The 22,604-nt window shown below is 45.1% G+C and overlaps 1 protein-coding gene across 1 annotated transcript in view; it reads right to left on the bottom strand.

Annotated features, from left to right (window-relative positions):
* Positions 1-22,604, bottom strand: part of LOC306736602 (plasma membrane calcium-transporting ATPase 2-like) — a gene marked incomplete at its 5' end in the record, with an annotated part of 55,174 nt that overhangs the window by 9,891 nt on the left and 22,679 nt on the right. The window contains 14 exons of the mRNA XM_079218254.1: positions 1,077-1,298; positions 4,433-4,615; positions 6,307-6,414; positions 6,978-7,189; positions 7,292-7,505; positions 10,057-10,248; positions 13,114-13,220; positions 13,411-13,498; positions 14,218-14,397; positions 15,782-16,019; positions 16,110-16,351; positions 16,464-16,706; positions 17,347-17,561; positions 19,301-19,474. Coding sequence (XP_079074380.1) covers positions 1,077-1,298; positions 4,433-4,615; positions 6,307-6,414; positions 6,978-7,189; positions 7,292-7,505; positions 10,057-10,248; positions 13,114-13,220; positions 13,411-13,498; positions 14,218-14,397; positions 15,782-16,019; positions 16,110-16,351; positions 16,464-16,706; positions 17,347-17,561; positions 19,301-19,474 — 2,618 coding nt within the window. The remainder of the gene's footprint in view (positions 1-1,076; positions 1,299-4,432; positions 4,616-6,306; positions 6,415-6,977; positions 7,190-7,291; positions 7,506-10,056; positions 10,249-13,113; positions 13,221-13,410; positions 13,499-14,217; positions 14,398-15,781; positions 16,020-16,109; positions 16,352-16,463; positions 16,707-17,346; positions 17,562-19,300; positions 19,475-22,604) is intronic.

The raw sequence follows: 22,604 nt of genomic DNA, 5'->3' as shown, positions 1-22,604 counted from the left end.
CCTTGAGTGGTTTTAGATGCTTCATAGAATAAAACTGGTTGTATTTTATATTTTTATAATTCCACAAAAAGACTAAAAACTGACCTTCCTGTTTTTTTTTTTACATTTCTAGTTTTGCACAGAAAAAACACAACACAACATGTTGATTAGCGAGCTTTGCTAGGTGTATTTTGTTTGGACTTTGAGAGCCCGGCTAGCAGTTTCCCCCTGCTTTCAGTCTCTATGCTAAGCTAGGCTAACCACATCCATGACTCCAGCTGCACATGTGACATTAATACCCATCTCCTTATCTCACAGAAAATGTGGAACTGTTCCTTTGAATATCATTCCACGTACAGCTGTCACGACACACTGAATCTCTTGGGGTCTTATTACTGCTTAATTATTTATTTCCCTACAGCTGTTTCAGAGGTTTACTTTCTGTTTTAATTACTTAAAAATGCAAACTGAGCATTTCGTGCTTCACATTAAATGCGTTCCGCTGGAAACCCCTTTTGTGAGGCTCTTATTGTGAAGCAGCTGCAGCCAATATAAATGAGCTAACTGAGATTGGGCTTTAGGCGTGCTATTTTTAAACAATATGTGACGTGTTTGGTGCTATTTCATCAGCGGATCACTTTAAAATATCCAGCTTCGCTTGGTTCTCACTATAGAAAAATACTACCAAATGTCTTTTGACCTGCAAATTACCAAATTAAAATAATAAAACTGAAATGATGTCATGATAAAATCCTAGTATGATGCTAGTTTTACTGCTCAGAGGTCGTTTCAGCTCTTCTTTCTACAGAACAACCATGAGCGCGTTGGGCTACAGCATCCGTCTCGATGCTGCCTCCACTTCCTGTTACATTATTCCCTCTGAACAACATGGACACGTCAGTCACATCATGTTCTATCAGACGGTTATTGATAATATAATAATAGCAAAGATAATCTTTCAGATGTTTCCGATTGGCTCGGGCTGTGCAGACAGCGGCTGATGACAGAGACGGCGTTTTAGTGTTGGTGAGTCATGCAGAGGGGAAAAGAGAAGAGTCCAGCCGGGTGAAGCGAGGTGTTAGCTGGCCTCCGGTCACCGACTCACTGCCTGCAGTGGAGGAGGAAGCAGCGGCGGCAGCAGGGGGCGGGGCCCCGGCCGAGTTGGTGAGAGAGGAGGAGGAGCTAAGCCCTACGTGGGTGGGGCTAGAGAGAGTTTTGGCGGCAGTGGCGTCATTGTGCTGGCTGACGACGGACGGCTGGCGGCGCAGGGCACCGGGCACCGGAGCCTGGCCCGTCTGGAAGGTATAGACCACATCCATCTGAAGGAAGGACAGCCACAACACACCGTTAGAGAGCAGACAGGGCAGAGGAGACAGGGCAGAGGAGGCAGGACAGAGGAAAAGACTACAGAGGGTTTAAAGAGGCAGGACAGTTTGAAGGTCAGTTATATCTCATGTCTAGTGCAGCACAAACCGGACAGACAGAAGAAGAAGGTACCCATCTTCCCCTGGGGTAACCTACAGCACACAATAACGGTCTGCTCTGCAGCAGGAAGACGTTAATGGACCCAGAAGAACACGAGACAAAGACAAGAAGAAGCGGTCGAGGGAGAGATCAGGAAAAAAAGGGTATGAAGAGAGAGAGAGAGCTGTCATTTAGTCAGAGAAAGACTAAATGGGAAGAAGCTCAGATAGAACGAAGGGATGAAGGAAAGAAACGCAACAATGAGTAAGGAGCTTTTGAATCCGGCTGAAAGCACTCTGGGAGGAGGAAGGAGCGGAGAAAGAGGAGAAGATGTGTCACTCGGAGTGACTGATAAAAGTTTCGGCGGCGAGGTGCTGCTTGTACCAATTATTCCCCCTCTGTGTGTGACTGTCGAGGCGTTGAGCGGCGTAACGCTGCCCACCAGGATTAGAGAGGAGGAGGACAGGAAGAGGAGCGTGGAGAGATAAGAACCTAATTAGCTCGCAGCCTTTTTCGTTACCTCCCCCTCCATCCTCCCATCCTCCCATCCCAGGAGGATGACAGACTGATATTACAGATACACAGACATGAAGAGAAAAGAGAGCGCTTCCTCTTTTCTCTACAGCGTTAGATAGATAGATTGCTACTACAGCTACTACACATCGTTGTTTATCAACCCCCATTTCCAGGTCAATAATTCATTTTAAAAAGGTAATATTTTAGTTGATATGCAAACGGTTTCTTATTTCCTCATCCAGCAGTGATGGAGCAACACTGTTCGCTCTCTTTTAGCTCTGCCTTTGGTCTCCTCCGACTATTATAACTATACATATTGGTCTATTTAGCTGCTAAATGCTCCACCATGTTCACCAGTTGGTTTCTAACGGCGTCCGTCTGCTGTGTGCTGCAGAGCAGGCCGTGAACAAGTGGGCTTTTACAGCCTTTTCTCTCAGAAAACAGATGCATGCTGGAGAAGTTGCAGCTTCACAAAGAGCTAAAACTCACTATAAAACTCTGTAAAGCTAGTAGTTACTGTTAAGATACTATTGGTTGTTTCTGGAAAGGACACATTTAGAGCAATGCCAGAGAAGTTTGTTAGTTTGAGTCTTTTCAGAGGTCAAACAGAAGAAGACATCAGTTATTATTAATTCAGATGTGTTTATCCTGCGGACACAATAAGTACAAGTTAGTCCACTGTTGAGAGGAAAACACCTGGCCTCTGTGTGTGTGTGTGTGTGTGTGTGTGTGTGTGTGTGTGTGTGTGTGTGTGTGTGTGTGTGTGTGTGTGTGTGTGTGTGTGTGTGTGTGTGTGTGTGTGTGTGAGTGAGAGAGAGCTGGCTGCTGTTACTGCAGGTGGGTGTTAGCATCGAGGCTAATGAACCCCATAGGGACTGAATAGGACTGCCTGTGGACATGCTAATGCGAAGTGAGTGTATCCAGTAGGAGGAGGATCACTCACTCACTCACACACACAGCTGCACACACACACACACACACAGCTGCACACACACACACACACACACACACACACAGCTGCACACACACACACACACACACACACACACAGCAGAGTCCCAGACTGTGAGATGAGTCACAGGGGAAGACGCTGCTGTTTAGCTCCAACACCGACTGAGTGAAGAATAAAAATACCCAATAAGCTTTTTGTCCCACGCTGCATGCCGTCTTTAATTTCTGCGCCGAAGCTCTGCAGCAGAGTGTGAAATTAACTGGACAACAGTTGCTGTGCGTGTTCAAAATCATCCCCATCCGACCTCCGCCGTGTTTTAATTTAACGCGGTTGAACACGTCGAATGTGGAGGACGGGGTTTTAACATGAAGCTCCAGTCTTTTTAAATATGATAAAAGGGTTCATCGCTTTCAAATATACACGGAGAACATTAACAGAGTTTTGTAGTTTCCTAGAGTTCAGCAACATGAATCCACACTAAACTAGTAAACGCATTGAGGATTTGTCAAGTTTTCATTCTCCCTTTAGTTACGTAAACTCTGAGTGGAGACATTTTATCAGCGGCTTATGTATAAAGATTTATGTGGGGTTTTTTCCGCGCTCGAGGAAAGGTGAGCCGTTGTGCAACGGACCGTCGTGTGTGTGCTCGACGACGGAGATAATCCTGCACCGTCACGCTGCTCCTTCCACCTTAAAACAACTCGGTGCATCTTGCTGAGCCCCGGGGGATCAATGACACGGCAACAAGGAGGAGGACCACACAACTGCTCTTTCTTTTGGAATAAACGTCTCCGAAACTCGGTCACCTCTTTATCTCATCTCAGGTTTAAATCCACTGTTCCTCAGAGCAGACCCAGGTTTAACACGGTTTAACTCTTTACTGTGAGAGTAACTTAACTCACGTTATACCTTGTAAATGCAGTTAACTAAGAAGGGACGTTAAATCTCAAAATTCCCATTGAATAAAAAATCTTTTTTCGAGATGTTTGTTTCCGACTTGTTGTGTTTTGTTGTTCTGCAGAAACTGTGGAAGATAAAGTAAGAAGAAAACATTATAATAATAAACTTCTTACTCTTACGGCTTTTATAAATGAACCGTCTGGAATGTTTGTAGAGATTTGAATCCCTCCTCTCCGTCCCGATGAAACACAGTTCTTTACCTCCCGTTGTTTCTGGGACACTCGTTTGATTTTGGGAAGATGAAGGCAAAGAGGAGGAGGAAGAGGAGGAGGGTGCAGCTGAGTTAGATTTGTAAGTTTCTTTTGCAGATGACAGCGGACATCTTCCCATGTTTGAACAACAACTCACCCCTGAGACAACCGATGGCAAAACGGGAAAAAAAAAAAAAAAAAAAAAAGTCTAATTTTTCCTTCCACTGCCTCCTGCATCACCATGGCAACTGGTGTTTTCTGCAGCTCTCTTGACACGACAGATATCTGAGTCACCACCTCGGGGACCTCGATGTCAGAAAAAGCTCAAAGCGGTCAGTAAGGCGGTGCCGTTGGGCCCCGGCGGCCGTACCTGCGTCTGGATGCGGTTCAGGCCTCTGAACCAGAGGATCTGGCCGCGCCGCAGCTCCATCTCCGCGTGGTCGATCTCGTCGGCGCCCTCCGTCAGCTCCTCCGCGTGGATCTCCTCCTTCGTGGCGCCGTGACCGGCTTCCTTCAGGAACTTGAGGTGGTGGGTGGGGATGGCCGAGATCAGCTGAGATTGGAAACATTTAAAAGTGGAAAAGTTAGCGCATCACTCTGCTGGTAAGTTGAGTTTACTGGTCGGAGACATAGATGCTTATCCAGTTGCATTATGGGAAGTATAGGATCAAGCGTTTCTTGAACTTTACTTATTCAGGGACTAAAAGACAGTCTACCGTTTCAATCTGGTTTCAGTAAATCTTCTATTGATGTTTTCAAATCAACTGTCGTCACATTGCACGACGTCATCACCCAGAAGAGAAAAGAAAAAGTCCTACAAAATCCTAAATTTGAATAAAGCGACTGATAGGATTAAATAAATTGCTTAATTTAGTGAATATGGCTCGTCTGTGGCGCCGTTTTGTGTTTTTGAAAAGGCTAAATGACAACAAACATGCATGAAGCAGAAGATATGTTCAATGTCACTTTTGTCCGTTATTGGAACACAAGTCTGAACCCCTGGAGTGTGTTCATACAAACAGTATAATACTAATTACTACCGAGCCGGTTTGAACCGGTACCGACAACGTCGTCTTCACACGAGTGTGAGTGTGGAGAGGCTGAGCCGCACGCCGGGAAACGCCGGAGCAGAGGATGTAATGATCGTGCGAGGCACCGCCGCTCAATGATTAAAGGCAAACGCTGATTAGTGAAGCCTAATCTTTATCTGCAACGCTGCAGAAAACCAGGTTTAATAGACAGAGTGAACAGACACAAATGAATGAAGCTTCGAAGCTTCCCACTGTTCGGCTGAGCCTGAATTAAAGTCTCTTTAGATCACTGGCGAGTCCCTTTAATAACGGCAATGAACCTAAAAGTTCTTCTTCAATTTCAGGGAAATTTTGACAAAAGAATTCAGTAAAGATCAATGTAGATTTGTTTTACAATAAAAATCCTGTAAAAATCAACTCAATACCTTTTGCAAAATTCTTTATCTTAAACTGAAGTGGTACTTAATTTTTTTTTTAACAGACCTCAAAATCCCAAATACAACACTAATGAAAACAAAAAAACATGATTATTCTTGTGTACGCATTTAGTCCTGCTCATTTATTTCCAGCGCTATTATTACGCTGCATTATAAGCATGTTATTTTATCGTTAATCACGCGCCAAGCCTCCGGCTGCACGTCAGCTTTTTATAGTCGTGTCACAGTCTCTTTCTGTTAGAAACTAAATAAACCACAGACCTCAGATCAGTCTGTTTCTGTCAGCATCGCTCTGTCTCTGTTCTCCGTCTCTGCCCTCCGACTGAACCCAGCAGGCTTCTTGGGACTGAACTTTTTTTTGTATCTATATAATGTATGCTTTCTAAGCCTGCGTGTGTGTGTGTGTGCACGCGTGTGTGTGTGTGTGTGTGTGGTTACATGCCAACAGATTCCTGCATTTGATGCCGTGTTTGTGCGTTTCCACAGAGGGACTGACACGCTGGGTTTGTTGTCCCTCGGCGCTCGTAAACAGGAGTCGCGCTGCTTTCATGTGCTGCGCTGCTCGCTCATTACCATGGCGATGGTCGGGATGGCAACGCTGCAGCAGCGCAAGTGTGACAGGCAACAGTTTGCCGCCTCAGACCTCACCACCTCTTCATCTTCTCCTCAGTACATGACGTTGATTCACGGAGATCAACATGATTTTTCTTTTCTTTCCTTCTTTACATTCGGCTCAGAACAGAACTCCTCTGGTTCTGGTTCTGTTCTGGTCTCACCTGGCCCCACAGCAGCTCTCCCACGCCGATGAAGACGCACCACAGCCACTGGTCGATGGTCAGCGACGTGCAGGAGAACGGCTTCCCTCCGAACTGAACGATGACGATCTGAGGGGGAAAAGAACCAGATGGGACGCGTTAGCCGTCGACAACAAATCCCCACGTGTAAATAAACCAAAAACAACAACTAATGGATCCTCTAACAAGTATTACATGTGCATCCAAAGCCTGATATATCTCCTCCCTCTGTTTCACAGAGCTCCCATTGTTGTCCAGAAACTATTAAACACACATCAATGAGCCTCACTGCTGCGCCGGGTTCCTTCGTCAAAGTAGTCGCCAACAAATGCGCTGTTTTCTGTCTTTTTTTAAATATTAAACCATGTATTTGTGAGCCATTTGTAAAGATGTGTGTCTTCGTGAGGAACCGAAGGGCTCGTGGAGAAGACAGGAAAACAACACGCTGACTCTCAAACTGGTAAATGTGCAGGAACTTACTTAGTTTTACGACCTAAAACAGACACACATCTCGTCTTGTGATCAGCTCGGTTCACAGAGGACATCATTCACAACTGACTCCTTAACTTTAGCATGTTAACGACCTTCATTTTAATCTATGCATCTTGACAATAGAGGTATGAGAGGAAAAGGGTTGTTGTTGATGGAGTTACCTGCAGGGCGAAGGTCCCCAGCACCACGCTGCAGAAGATGGGGTTCCTGTAGATTCCCTCGAACACGTTCCTCTCCCCGTGAATCTTGCGGGCGTTGATCTCGTTGAAGAGCTGCATCATGACGAACACGTTGAACACGATGGTGTAGTGCTCCGACGGCGGGGAGTGCAGCGGGGCGTTGCGTCCGCAGTCGATGTCGAAGATCGACTCGCCTGAGAAACAAACAGATAGTTCTCTCACACACAGAGCAAACCGATTCTTCCACTGAGGGTAAGCCAGTCTGGTGTCTCCGGCCTGAAGGGCATGAGACTCACCGGCGAAGAGCAGGGTGAAGATGATGACGAGCTGGTACACGGCGTGACCCAGGATGTTCTTCATCATGGTCCTGGAGATGAGGGGCTTGTTGCGGCCGTACGGTCTACGCAGCAGCAGAGACTCGGTGGGCGGCTCGGTGGCCAGAGCCAGAGACGCCAGGGTGTCCATGATGAGGTTGACCCAGAGCATCTGGACGGCCTTCAGAGGGGAATCCTGCAGGAGGAAGAGGAGGAGGAGGAGGAAGAGTTGGGAGTTTAATGTACAGGAAGAAATGGAAATCTGAGTGAGCAACAACCAAAAAGTCCATCTCTGCACATTTCCTTCTTAAATTAAAAAGGGGCAGCGTGGAGGATTTAGTGGCACCTAGTGGTGAGGCTGCAGATTGCAACCAAACAGTGTCTAGAGCCGGCGTTTGGTTTATCCATTCTGGGCTACTGTAGAAAGATGGCGGTGCAACACAGTGGACAAAAACACAACACTTCTTATTTTCAGGAGACTAAAGGACACACTTACTCCATATCTGCCAACCGACCCCCTTAATTCATATGCAATTCAATTCCTTACTCTCCTAAAAAGAGGCTGAATTGAGCATCAGCTGAAGAGAAAGGAGAGTCTTTGTCTTAAAGCATCAGGTCTCCATCATGATTTTAAAGGAGGACTGATTCAACATTACACTCCTATAACACCATCACACTCATGACGGACAGGTTGTTTTTGGAGGGGAACTTTTCACCTTTATTGGGCGGATATGTCGAGGAAGACTGCAATCGGAGAGAGAAAGAGAGAGAGAGAGAAAGAGAGAGAACCAGGAACATTGTGGTCAAGCGGCATGTGCTTTAACCATCTGACTGCCATGATGAACAGATCAAAAAGAAGAAGAAAAATAAAATAAAAATGGATGCAGTAGTCTTTTTTCCCTCATCAAACCCTGACACCTACATTACCCACGATGCACCTGGATGTGTGCAAATATCAGCTACTGCTAATGGTAAGCTCCCTCCTTTTTCACCTCCATATTTTTCTTTTCTTTCCATTAAAAAAAACGTGTAGTCTTCAGCCCCTATTGACGCCGACTCAAGTGACATCACTTGAGGCAAGTAAATCAGACTTTAAGCTTTAGACTAACCTTATAATATGATTTGACAAGTTTATTACCGGGCTTTTCCAGCCATTTAAAATGTCTTTTTAATAAAAAGAGTAAAAAAAAAAAAAAAGATCTCCTGTTCACAATATGTTATGTACCATAATAATAAGCAATTATATCAGTGTGTTGTCTGCTGGACCGACTTAAAGGCATATAAAAGCATTCACACACACACACACACACACACACACACACACATTTCATTGGACCCCCTCCACTTCTGAACCCAAACCTACGCTCCACAATAAAGACATACATCCGTTTACCATCTTTTAATGATCCGTGCCGACGTGTCGGCGGCCGAACAGAGAGAGCGAGCGGCGGATGATCAGTGAGCGCGGACCCGCTGAGCCCCCGGTACATCACGGGATTATGATGGTGACGTGTTGCCATGGTTTCAGGCTGTATCTTAGCCTACTTTGTGCTCTGTCGCCGAGTTAGTTATCGGCCCTGCCAGCTGTGAGCCTTTCAATTAATGCACAGCCGCGAGTAACTTTTTTTTTTTTCTCCAGGAGTTTAGTTTCCTGATTAGAGACACATTATGAAGAAGAAGAAGAAGAAGAAAAGGAAAAAGTGACACAGCTTCCTCGCCTCCGCAAAGCGCTCAGACGGTCACATAAGAAGAAAAAAAATGAAATCTGAGAATGACTCGCCTTTTCTTGTTTTTGTGGAGATTTGATCAAGAAGACATTTACAGAAGCCTCAGAATGCGACGCGGCCATTAAACACAAGCGTGAGCTCAAAGTCCACAGAGGAGGTTCAGCAAACAGCGATTCTCCTACAAGCGTGCGCCACGGCATCCTGAAGGTGAATCAGGTTTAATAAACCCGGTGATATTAAAGCTTAAAATCTGTGAGGGAGAATTTGGCTTTTTATCTCAATTGCAGGAAGTCAGAGTGAGCTTTCTGTTCTCATCCTTCAGTGTAAAAACTTCAAGAGGCAGGAGGCTCATCATCAAATATCATAGATCTCCTGTTCTCTAAGAAGTACACTGAGTATTTTGGGGGATTTATTTTTTAAACCATCAATTGGTTGACAAGAGAGCCGAGCAGTGCTTTGAGATAAATGCTGTGACGATCCAGCAGACGGACCTGGAGTCAGAGCTGTCAACATTCAAATAAATATGTGCACATGATGCATGACAACGTTAAAATGTAAAATAATTTGAATCTAAAAATGCACAATTTCCTTCCAGTGCACTCTGAAGCTGAACACGGACATTGTGATGATGTCATTGACGCTCTCAAAAATGTAAAACTTGAACTGTAAACCCGACTTTTACATTTAAAAAAAATGTAATTCTGGTCTGCTCTGAGTAAAAACACGTCTGTCCGTTATCAGAAAAAAAGAGTTATGTGAAAATGAAGTGTATTTTTTAAAAGATAATTACACAAACATTCAGTCCAAAAATGAGATAACAAAAAAGAAAGTTGTCTTTTATCATAAATGGTGTGCACCCATGAGGACAACAACATTTAAATGAATGCATTTTGACTGAATGATGTCATCCTGTTGAGCTCCAGAGTCCATATGAAGGAGTTTCTGCTTTTAAACCTTTAACGGAGACGCCGGCGTTTGACACAGCGTCTCCGTGAGCGGGTATCGGCGCCGTCAGCCTACCTGTGTGATGCAGGCGCCGGTGAACGCCACGATCACGGCCACCACGTTGACGGTCAGCTGGAACTGCAGGAACTTGGAGATGCTGTCGTACACGTTCCTCCCCCACATGACGGCCTTGACGATGCTGGTGAAGTTGTCGTCGGTCAGGATGATGTCGGACGCCTCCTTGGCCACGTCTGTGCCGGCGATTCCCTGCAAAGAAAGATCGAGAGGATCGACCATCAGATCCTGGTTCACGGTTTAAGACGGAAACACACTCTCGTTTATTTTGACTCACACACACACATCGTCCTGCTGCCACAAATACCAAATAAATGTGCAGAATTTCTTCCATAGTCTTTTATCTAACTTTTATATCCGCAGTACATCTTAGAGCCACATGAGGGAGCCTGAATGTTCGCACACTTTAATCTAAAATGAACGTCTGGCGTACTTTCTGTTTGTTCGAGAGGAGAAAAAAAGGCATCAAATAAAAAACAATAAAAGTCACGATTCATGAAACGGATATGTCTTTGAAATGGCTGGTTTACCTTTTCAAGACAATTTAGTTTGAGGCGAAAAAACTAAATCATGTACGCATAAATTCACTCTTCTAAAGATGTATGAATAAGATCTACTGGGAATTGGGGCGCAATGGTTTTCTCATTTTTTTAAAGTGGGTCGCCAGAAAAAAAACTGAAAATACTCTCATCTCCTACTTTTTTTAAGCAACGCTTGTCAAGAACCACAGTGAGCAGCTGTTTTAGGAAATTACTGAGCCTTCTTTAGAAACACAACTACATTTAGTGATCTGTTTTTTCAGCTGGAACCAATGTGTTTGTGTCTGAGCGCACCGGGAGACGCAATGCGTTTAATGAGATTCGTTGACGGCGAGAAAAACCACGGCAACAAAGCCGGACGGGTCCTCCAACTGACGGCATGTGATGGAGGAACGAATCTGAGGAATCAGTGCATGAGATGCAGCATCTTTGATCTCTAACAAGCGTCACTGAATCACACAGAGGTTGAACATCAAACAGTTCCTGCTGCTCAAAAAGCTACAAATAAAATGCGTGTTTTATCTAATTGGAGTATCATCGGTTCCACCAATCACAAGCAAGATAAACCTGAGGGGCTGGGAGTTGATCTTTAAAGGTAGTAAAGTATATTCATACAAACACAAATCTGAGAGGGGACGCCGTTCTTTGGCGTCACAATCAGTGACGGCCACTAGAGGGCGCTGTGTCAGTCACACGGCTCTCCAGCTAAAACAGGGCGCACACACCAGCGTTGTCTCTTTCCAACGGTAAAAGGAAGATCCAGCTGGAGTCTCTGGAGATTATTTTTGCGTGGAGTTTAATGTGACTGACATTCAAACATCCGGCAGTATTCTTCTCCTCCTGCAAAGCAGTAAGACGAGGAAGAGGAGGAGAAGGAGGAGGAGGAAGAGGAAAGACCTGCTGCTGTTGAAATATATATGTGTTTATGCTGCATTTCTCTGCAGAGTCGGACTCTTTCAGACAGACGGAGGTGGGTCGCTCTCTGTGTTCCAGCCGACCAGGTGATAATTGAGCTGGGACACTGTGGGTGTGAACTGAAAATATTCCAAATGGGACACATTAGGAGTGAAAGGTCGCCGGTTTTAAAAGCCTCTGTGGTGCGTTTAAGGAACAGTAACTATTGTCAGCGGGCTGTTCGACTGCGCGGCAGCTGCTCGGCAGCACTCTGGCGTCCGGATGACTTTCCTCAGTAAACAGAGGTCACAACAACAACACACACACACACACACACACACATACACACACAGAGGCAGCTGATGTCACCGAGCTCCTCCACAGGCAATTTACCGCGCCTTTAATTTATCCGTATCGCCCAGAATATCAGCTGATCCTTTGTTCGGGGGAACTCGTCGTGCTCGGCGGTGAATGTCTGAGGATGAGCAGCAGCTGACGCGCTCATTGTTGATGAACACTGGGGCAGCGAGCGGAGCCGCTTCAGGTTTCCATCCGTGTCTTTGGCTCCATTTTAACGACTTTTTCTCAGGTGAAACCAAAATGCTGCTGCTTTACAACTGCATTCAACCCCTTTTGAACCAGGCAGGTTATATATTATTATTATTATTAATTTAAAGACTATGTTGGGCATAATTTGGCATGAGAGTACTTTATGTTCCGGGACAGCTTTTGTGAGAAAGAAAACAACATAACGTACATAAATAAATAGAAAGAGAAATACATCCAAATGTCTAAAACACTAGAAAGTCATATGACTAAATAGGATGAAAGGAGCGAGATCAGGATGTAAGACTAATATTATTTACTGTATATGAGACAGACAGTAGGGATGGGACATTATCGGTAAATCACAATAAGTAAATTGTGGTGAATTTCAATTATCGGGATATTCGTGAATATCGTCACGAGTGAGTTGAAAAAGTTGTCCAGCTCACCATCATATGAGAGAAGAGCACAATGTGATTTATTTCTCTGAGAAAAATTATGTAAAAAAGAAAGAAAGAAGGCTTTATCATAAGGACAGACTCACACAATGATGCTATTTTATTTTACTGTAGGATTCAAGGAGGGGATGATTTGTGATCACCTTATTTAAAAAGACCTTATTCGTGTGTTTTTGCGTCATCTGTGAAGAAAATATTTGTCTCTTAACTAAACGTAAGGGAAAGTGCTTCCAGTATGTTTTAATATTAAGAGCTTAAAGCCCATTTTGAGATATTGGGATACTATTGTGAATATTTCGGCCTTGATAAGCGTCCCTTGTCTGACATAAACCTAAATAAAAAGAGACAGAACCCGTCTCCCTGCCTGGAGAATAAGCACAGGGACCCCTCTGCGCTGATGAGCCTCCACGCTCCACGTTTATTGATTTATTTTTCCATTTCACAGCTATCTTATAATGAATCCACGGCGTTAAAACTCAAGCGCCAATGTGGATGACGTTTAGAGATAATAACAGTTTTCATGGCCGCATTAGAAATGTAATTAACTCAAAGGGGGACTTTTCTTTTCGGTCACGACGAGGTGAAGAATATAAAAAAAAAAAAAAAAAAGAGGCGGTTACCATGGCGAAGCCGACGTCGGCCTTCTTGAGCGCGGGGCCGTCGTTGGTGCCGTCGCCCGTCACCGCCACCACCTGCCGGGTGTCCAGCACCGTGCTGTCGATGATACCTGATCAACAACAACAACAACAACAACAACACAATGTAAATGAGCGGAAGAACATTTCAACAAGTTCATTTAAAGACTTAAACGCTCCACGGATGTTTACCGCAGTTCAACCAATATGACATGTGGCTTATCACAAATAAACACACGTACTCGGCCGTAAGACAGACGACACACATCACACTGAACCGACCTTTGACCAGCGTGTGTTTGTCTGTCGGCGAGGAGCGAGCCAGCACGCGGAGTTTGGGCCAAACTTTGTCCAGACGCTCTTGTTCCACCTGGAAGACGTCACAAGAAAAGGAGAGCAGCGGCATTATGAAATAAATACATGATAAATAATATTTGGCTCATTGCCAAGATGCAAAGCTAGGTTTGAGAGAACACTGACATATCATTTAAATTTTGTTCCAGCTCTAAAATTTCCTGATTAGTACATAAATGATGTCACAACTCATCTAAAACATCTGTATTAAGACTGTTTGTTTCTGTGTGATATTAAAAGAACAATTTACAAACAATTTTCTTTTTTTTTCCTCTGCTTTTTTTGTGTTAATTATCCAAAATATGATACTTATGATGATATGTTCTTCTGTTCCCTCATAAAACAATCAATCTTTATTGGTTCTATAGCAAGTTGGACTGAAACATCATCATCAATAAGTCTCCTGAAAGCCATCTCGGCGTAAAAGACTCAGTTTCTGCAACAAACAACCAGAGTAGTTGTTCAAGTGAACGCAGCATAAAATCACAATGTAGTTTTTGAGAAGGTTTCCGATCATTAGTTGCGTCAATTTTTCAGTATCGATGACAAACGTGAACAGGAAGCAACCTCCTCCTGCTCAGGAAGGCGTATATTCAAGCTCCAAAAACCTGTTTTTAAGTTGATCATTTCCACAGCAGGATCAAACGAATGTGTGTAAACATGTTGGAGACTTGACCAGATGAACCTACATCACGGCTCAGTCCTGAAATTAAAATCAAATGCTTCTGGTCTCACCTCTCCCTGGTCGTTTCTGATCTGCTGGTTGAACTCTTTGCCCTCCATGCACAGGAAGTCCTCGCCGGGCAGCAGGATGCCACACTTGGTCGCGATGGCGCGGGCGGTGTTGATGTTGTCCCCGGTAACCATGCGTACAGTGATGCCCGCGCGCTGGCACTTAGCAATAGCCTCGGGCACCTGGAGGAGAGAGAAACGTCACGGGAAAACCTGAGAGATGAGCGCCGGCGTTCAGAGGGTCGGAGATCGGCTTCAAGGAGAATCACTCATCTTCAAACCAAGAGACGCCGTCTGGATAGTTAAACAGATCCAGAGTCACATTTTCAGACCCCAACATGCTGGACGAGACTCAGCCAGCAGCAGCGGCTCTTCATCCAAACTGAGCCCTCATTCATCTCCGATGACAGAGTGAACAGAAAGAGATGCAGACGGACATCTGTGAGCAATCACAGAGCTGCTGGCTACTTCCTCGCCTCAGCAGGTGGCTCCAACTGGCATTCAAGGGAGACAGACAGGAGTTGTGTGTTTGCTTACAAACACAAATCTTTGATTGACTCGGAGGGGAGCCTCGACCTGGGACCTGTTGGCTTCAATATCCCGTACAGGTCACGTGATTTATGATGATAGACCTGTTATATAAACGTAAACTACACATGTGCTGCTGTGGAATGGAAAGCAGCAACAAGGATGCAACTACGCATTTTAATGCCTTAAAGCTCAAATATTCAGTCGGGTTTTTGTCCATCACGTCACAGGTCGCCTGCTTTCACATCCGGCCCGTGTTCTTTGTGCTCCGACATTAACGCAGCGGGCAGCCACGCCGATGCCGCCTGAGCTTCATTACGAGCTTCATTTACCAGCGACTCACTCCACCGTTCGTATTGTTCCTTTATCTCAACTCTGTCACGGACTATTGAATGTTTTCGTCCCAACATTTTCCCCGGTAATATAATTATGAGCAGCCTGTCGGATCGGTTACACTCCGTGTTCCCTTTGTTCTCCCCGTTCACCCGGGAACAAACTGAACTCCAGTGTTTCTGCGTCACGTCTGCAGGACGTGCGGCGCATCTCAAACTTATCCGGAACTCTTTTTGCAGCAGCGAAAGCAGATGGCGTGCACCGGTATATTAAATATACTCTGTGTTCAAAACACGGCGTGGCTTTTGGTGGAAGGGTACTGTGCAAAAATACACTAACAATGCATTTCAATTGATGCAAAGAATATTTAGCCAACAAAGAAAGAAAAAAAAAAAAGTGTCAGGAATCTTAATATGTAGGAAAATAAACACTGAAAGCGAAAGTAAGACCATATTTAGGGCTTTTTGAACCCTGTTTTTTCTTTACTAAAAACAAGAAGGCACCCTCAAGGAGAACTACTGACCGACATCAGTGTTGATAAAATACCCAGACGGGGCATCCAATTTTACTCAAATTAAACAAAAGTGTGTCTGCTGGACAGTTTGAACCATTGATGTACAATGATGCTCCTTTAATAACACCACTACTCTCCAGACAGGACTACCAAGTGGATAAAGGAGTGGGCGGGGTTAACTGTCCTCTGTACCTCGGGTCTGACGGGGTCCTCGATGCCGACCACGACGATGCAGGTGAGCTCGTTCAGGATTTCGTTCTCGTTCTCCCAGTTGGGCTCCCCGGCCTCGGCGGGGAAGTCCCTGTAGGCCACGCAGATGGTCCGCAGTCCTTCGCACGCCATCGGCTCGATCACCTTGTGCACCATCTCGTCGCGGTCCTTGGGCTTGAAGACGCGGGCGTGACCCTCGGCGTCCAAGATACGGGAGCATCTGGAAAGAGAAAATGAGAAATGTCAGCCCATTACTCCAGCCGCCCTTCTTCCCTTCCGGCGGATGACTCCTTTTTCAGTCTCGTCTTACTTTCGCAGGACGATCTCGGACGCTCCTTTGCTGTACATGCGGAAACCTCCGTCAGCGTTCTTCAGCACCGTGCTCATGGACTTGCGGGAGGAGTTGAAGGTGTAAACCTTGTAGAGCTTCTCTTCGGGGATCTCCTCTCTGATTGGCTGGTAGTCCCTCTTCAGCTCCAGCACCAAGCCCAGCAGGGCGCACTCCGTCTTGTTGCCCACGTGGCGAGGCAGGCCGCCCTCTTTCTCCGGAGGCTGAGGAGGGACAAAAAGGGTTCGGACGACCATGTTTGTTAAGAGGTACAGATTGGCTTTGACGTTGAAAGTGCGAACAAGAGATTTGCTTCAGGTCGTCGGCGGTCCTCACCAGGATCTTGGTGGTGTACGCCGAGTTGATGGAGATACTGTTGACCAGAACCTCCAGAGTCTCTGGCTTGATGGCGTCGGGTTCGGGGACCTTTCTGTAGTGCGTGTCGCCGATGAACGCCTGCACCACCGTCATGCGGTTCATGGTCAGCGTGCCCGTCTTGTCGGAGCAGATGGCCGTGGCGTTGCCCATGGTCTCGCAGGCGTCCAGGTGACGCACCAGGTTGTTGTCCTTCATCATTTTCTACAATATGGAGGGCAGAAGCTTAGGTTTGCTTTACAAGACTTGGCCTTCAAGTTGAAGTAAACATGTAAACGAGTGTAAGGGATGAATATAATTCCAGGGTTCATACACATTTTGACCAATGTATTTCCATGACTTTAAACCAAATTTCCATGACCAAACATTTTGGGAAATCTCGGTGTAAACATGAAAAAGTGAGAAAATGTAGTATTTAAACTAGCAATGAGGATTCCAAAGCAGACAGTAAACCTTAAATGACACAAATGAATGAGACAATAGTTTGATTAAAAGAATAAACATTTATATAGATGCTTGCTTATATTTTGAGCGTCTTTCTTTTAAAAGCATATTAATTATTTCAAACTCAGCGTAAATGAACGACATGAACACATGAATATAACACATTTACATGACTTTTCCAAAACTTTGGGAATTTTTTTTTTTTTTTTTTTTTTTCAAGGACTTTTCCAGGCCTGGAAATAACCATTTTGAAAACTCCATGACTTTTCCAGGTTTTCCATGAGCGTAAGAACCCTGTATGCAGTTATCAAATCTTAAACGAACATGATTCTGAGACGAGTAAAAAAAATCCATGAATCTTACATTTCCCACAATCCCTTTTGTTCCCCGTCCCGCTCACCTTGACGGAGTAGGCCAGAGAGATGGTGACGGCGAGCGGCAGCCCCTCAGGAACGGCCACCACCAGCACCGTCACGCCGATGATGAAGAACTTGACGAAGTACTGGATGTAGATGGGGGTGCACTCGGACACCCAGGAGCGACCCTGGATCCCGAAGTTGTCGATCACGAAGAAGAGGATGAGGATGATGACGGTCACAGCCGACATGATCAGACCTGGTTAGAAGGAGCCGAGTTCAAACACAAGCAGAGAAATATGAATTACATACCGGAGGTATCCTATTACAGCAATTGGTCTGTGTTTTATGTTTTTGGTGGTGCATTCAGGGACAATCCGATGTCCAATGAAACAAAATTTGAATTCCATGCCGTTTACTCTCTCTATGTGCGTTTTCTTCCCATCTTTACTGTCAATTAAAAAAGGCATAATAAATATATATAAGTGAAGTTTCCAAAAGTTGCAGGCTTTCATGTTCTGAATGCATTTATCCTTTAATGTTTGACTGAATGCCCTTTGAATCATTTGCATATATAAGATAGTAAAACACACTGAAATCACAGGTGGTGCATCGGATTAAACAAAAAAAAAAAGGCAAAAAAAAGTTGGATTGGTTTGTATTTTAGAAAAGGCGGTGATGCAAAATAAAGTAAGCAATATTTGAAGAATCTTACACCAAATATTAACAGGAAGCCTCGGTACTTAAGTGTGTTAGATTTGGCGACATCTAGCGGTGAGGTTGCAGATTGCAACCGAATGAAACCTCTCCTGTGTTGGATGACTGACGCCGGCTAACGCGAAAACATGAAAAAAAGCCTACGATCTAAAAGGCCGGGCTCCCCGAAGAGGATCTACTCCATGTAGGTGTAAAAAAGGATCATTCTAAAAAGGTGGAGGAAACGCATCAATTCTTATTTTCAGGCGATTATTCACTAAAGAAAACATACTTATTAATATCATATTTTCCAATAGATCTCCCTAACTGCCACACACTTTCTTTAATAATCCCCCAAAAGTTTTTGGGTCTCATAAATATTTGCCTCCGAGTCAGAAACCCCCCGAGTGCAACCCCAGAATCAGGTGAGACCAGGTGGAACAGAGGAATCCACTGCTTGTGTCTTTCTGCTTCACCTCTCCCGTCACTCACCTTCTGCCCCAAATCCTATTTCAGTAGTTTATAACTGACACCTGTCCCGAAAGCCCCGGAGTGTATTTAGGTCAATTGAAATGGCACAGAAAATACCTTCAATTCCGGGATGAGTCATGCTCCCAACAAAACATCCATCCAATAAAACGGAGTGCATTAAGACCCTCAGCTTCTTCGCTGCCTGATCACTTTGTGTGCTATTGAAGGATCAGACCCGACGATTCTGGAAAGCCTTTTTGTTCTTCGTCTTCCCCCAGAGTCGGATAAGAAGATCGGGTTCATCGTTAGCCTAGCTTAGCTGAAAGACAACCGCGAGCCTATAGCTCCGCCAAAATAAAATACATTTCTGGCAGAAATTCAGGGCGTATGTCTTTTAGAGCATTCTGCAACCAACACGATCACTTACTTTAAAGTGAATTTATTTATTTATTGTTAAATACGGCCGAGTATCGTGCACCGTTGTGATGACAAACCCCTCTAATCACGTTTTATTACTGCCACTTTAAGACTTGAAGATGCATGATCGTTGTGCCAGATGCACATTTCCGTTTAATGCATATCTAATGGACAATAAAGTAGTCTAAATCTGAAAGCATTTTGATGAATCAATATCGTTTTTAAATGTGCTCTATAATTAAATTGACCCGGCTTCACTTTGAAGTTGTTGGAAGGTGGATTTTCCCTTTTGATGATAGGCAAGAGTGTCCCTTCTTCCAGTCGTCGAGCCAAGCTAAACATGTCCTGCATGTGCAGATGAAGCTCATATGATCAGAGTGTGTGTGTGTGTGTGTCTGTGTGTGTGTTCCTCACCAGCCTTCCCGATCAGTACAGCCAGTTTGGTCAGTTTGCCTTGCAGCACCGACTTCTCCTTCTTGGTCACGTTGACCTTCTTCACCGGCTTGACCTCCTCCTTCTCCTCCGACTCGGCGGCTTCCTCGCTCTTCAGCGGCTGGATCTCCAGGGGGATCCCGTCCTGGGCTTTGGCTGGGAGGGTGGGAGGGGGAGGGGGGTTGATAAGGTGGTGGTGGTAGGGGGGGTAAAAAGGAGGAGGAAGGTGGGACCGGGGGAAGAGTAAAAAGAGATGAGGAGGAGGAGGAGGAGGAGGAGGAGGTTTAGGAGAGGTCAGGAAAAGGTTTGTGATGAAGAAGAAGGAGGGAGAGGGTGATGAAAGATCGTGAAAGAGGCAGACGGGTGTAGTTTAAAGAATGGCGATGGAAGAGAGGGACGTTTTCAACGTGACCGGGAGCAGAGGACGAGGGAAGGAAGGCGGGACGGGGGGTCGACAAAAGGTGAATGAATCAAACCAATAAATAATAATAGGTTACAAAACAAAAAGAAGGAGGGAGTGGTTTGGGGGATGAAGGGTAGAGAGGCAGAGAAAACGTTACAGATTCAGTCGGAGGGGAAAGCTGGAAAACGATCAGAAAAGACCTCCGACTCTTTGTCAACTTCCACATCTTAGAGGAACATGGCGACCCTTTGGCTGAACGCAAAGAGTCTCATCAATGCATGACCACAGAACATTCATGGGGGAAAAACAAAAAAAGCTCCAGGTAGCTTTCAGAGAGACAAGTTGGGAGCAGCAGTTTGTAATGAAGAGCAGCAGACAGAACAGAGAACAGCAGATAACACACACACACACACACACACACACACACACACACACAAGTTATGAAGTCTGGTTTTCGCCGGCTTTGCTCCTCATTTGCATAAACAAACTGCGTATTTGCATTTCACTTCATCAGCTTGGATCCTGTTTGGACTGTAGTGCTGTAAACGTGCAGCTTTTTTTTGTATTCGTTTGATCTCTGCTGAGGAGAGCTTACGCTGAATTCAGCTGCACTCCCTGCATCCGACTGCTGTTTGTCATATTTCCATACCAAAGGAATGCGAGCCGGCGCTGAATGTAGACAGAGCAGACCTACACTCATCCGAGCTCTGATGTGCCGTTTGTCCTCCCGAACAACGGAGCTGACGTTAACTACTGGGAGTGTTCTGGAGCGTCGGCTACCTGTGTGTCCTATTGAACCCTGCTGGAGACGTCAACATCCTGGAACCAACAATACCAACAGATCATGGACATAAAGCGGGTTTAGATTCCTGGATGACGGAGAAGAGCTTTCTTTTTTTAAATTGAATGAAGTAATGAAGCCGGTTTCATTTTTTGGGGGGTTTTCTGCTGGAGAAACTTTCACTGGAAGCGGCCAAAAGCAAAATAAGTCATTCATAAATATGAATAATCTGCTCTGTTTGGGCGTGGTAATCGTATTTTTTATTTTGTGCCGTTTCTTCAGAGAGTTTTCAGCAGGAAGTTGGAGTTCAAAATGACTGATTGGACCTCATGCAAGAACAAACAGAAGAGAAGTTGCATTGAAGGATTTATCCTGTTGTTTAATTCATGTACGGAGACACAGGCGGACAGGCGGCTTATTGTGTTGTTCATGGTGGGAACGCTGTGAGGCTTTAATGGTTTAGGGTGATAGTTTTTATATGGAGATGTATTTTGCATGTTAGCGAGCACGTTTTATTCTAATAATGTGTTAAGGGGTTGTGGTTAAAGCACCGACGTAGACATGGGAACCTACGCTCAGCGGCCAATTACTTTGCTTTAATCCCTTTAAATCCTATTTGTGTATCTTTTGATCTCGTCTTATTATATCGGCTTGTGCTTCTCCTACATCTCGTCTCGGTGCCTTTATTGCTCGTGTGAAGCTCTTTGAACGGTGCGACACAAAACAGATCGGCCTCGCCTGCACAACAGAGTGCATTCTGGTTAAAGTCCAACAAAAAAATTATAAAGTCATAGTTAAATGACCGAGCGACATCGCGTCCTTCACACTTACATACAGGGCAGACAAAAGCCTGAACATTATGGGCATCATAAAAGCCAACTTTATGACAGTAGTATTATTAGTATGGCCTGCATTGAATTGTACAGCTGTACCTAATAAAGTGTCATTTAAGACTCAACTCCCAGTTATGTGGTGTCAATCCAGCGATTTATCATTTCCACCAGATCGCATAACAAGTTTGTGAATTCATTTAAATGCTAAATTTGTGTTTTTGTCTGCTAATTTATGACTTGAAGCGTGAAATTCTTTTTTTCCCCACTCTTGGGGGGGGGAGGGGGGGGGGCATTTTGGTAAACCAAACTTGTCGGCAAACGCAGCAGAGCGGAGCGCCTCGCGGAGCGCCGATTAGGCTAATGACCAAATCTCACGGAGGACAGGTTGGTCTCACGTCGAGGGTTTACACCGAGGACGGGAAGAGGAAAGTGTTCTTGCATGGGGGCTCATCTGCCACGATGACCGACGTTTCCTCACAGCTCACAGCTCCTTTTATTGAAAACATGAGCAGAGACTTTGGGGAGCTGGAGGAAAATCAGGGTCTGTATCTTTAACATGGAGTTAAATGTTGTTTTTTTGGGACACCTCGATTCCAAAACGCCATCAGAAGTTTCCCTTTTTTGCTATAAAAAAAAAAAAAAAAAAATAGGAAGGTGGTTTCATGACGTGACTGCGTGACATTTAGACACTCTGAATGTGCGGACGAGTCGGTGTCAAACCAGGAAGCTGCCGAGCTTTATGCACACGGTCCGCTCTGAAAACAAGCCACAACATAGAACTAACTGGACACAGCGTCACACGGACAGGACTGAGACCCACTGACCAACCACAGAACTGTAAACAGGCGCAGCACTGAACCATGGGAGAGGAGAGCGCACGGCGGGCACAGGGGGAGGGAGTGTCTTGACAGTCCAAAAAGAAAGAAGAGAAAGAAGAGAAAGCAAGTCAACAAACAGAAGACGAACTCAAAAGGATCACCTCAGGGGAGGAAAAAAAAAACAACAGCGATGCAGAACCACGACAGAGATAAAAGACAGGTGGAGGTAGAGGAGGCTGCAGAGCTGTGGAGGCTGCAGAAGAGTCACAGAGTCAAACAGTGATTACGAGACAACATGGAGTCCTGAGCAACACCCTGCGAGGAGGCACCAGTGAGAGAACTGAGAGGAATCAAAAAAAAAAAATGAACTGAGGAGACACAAACAGAGCAGACGACAGCCCACAGCCCACTAATACTGCAAGGGTGCAACTCCCACACACACACCGACAGC

The sequence above is a fragment of the Taurulus bubalis genome (assembly GCF_910589615.1).
Source record: "Taurulus bubalis genome assembly, chromosome: 5".
Lineage (NCBI taxonomy): Eukaryota > Metazoa > Chordata > Actinopteri > Perciformes > Cottidae > Taurulus > Taurulus bubalis.
This window is presented reverse-complemented; position numbering and strand designations above follow the sequence as displayed.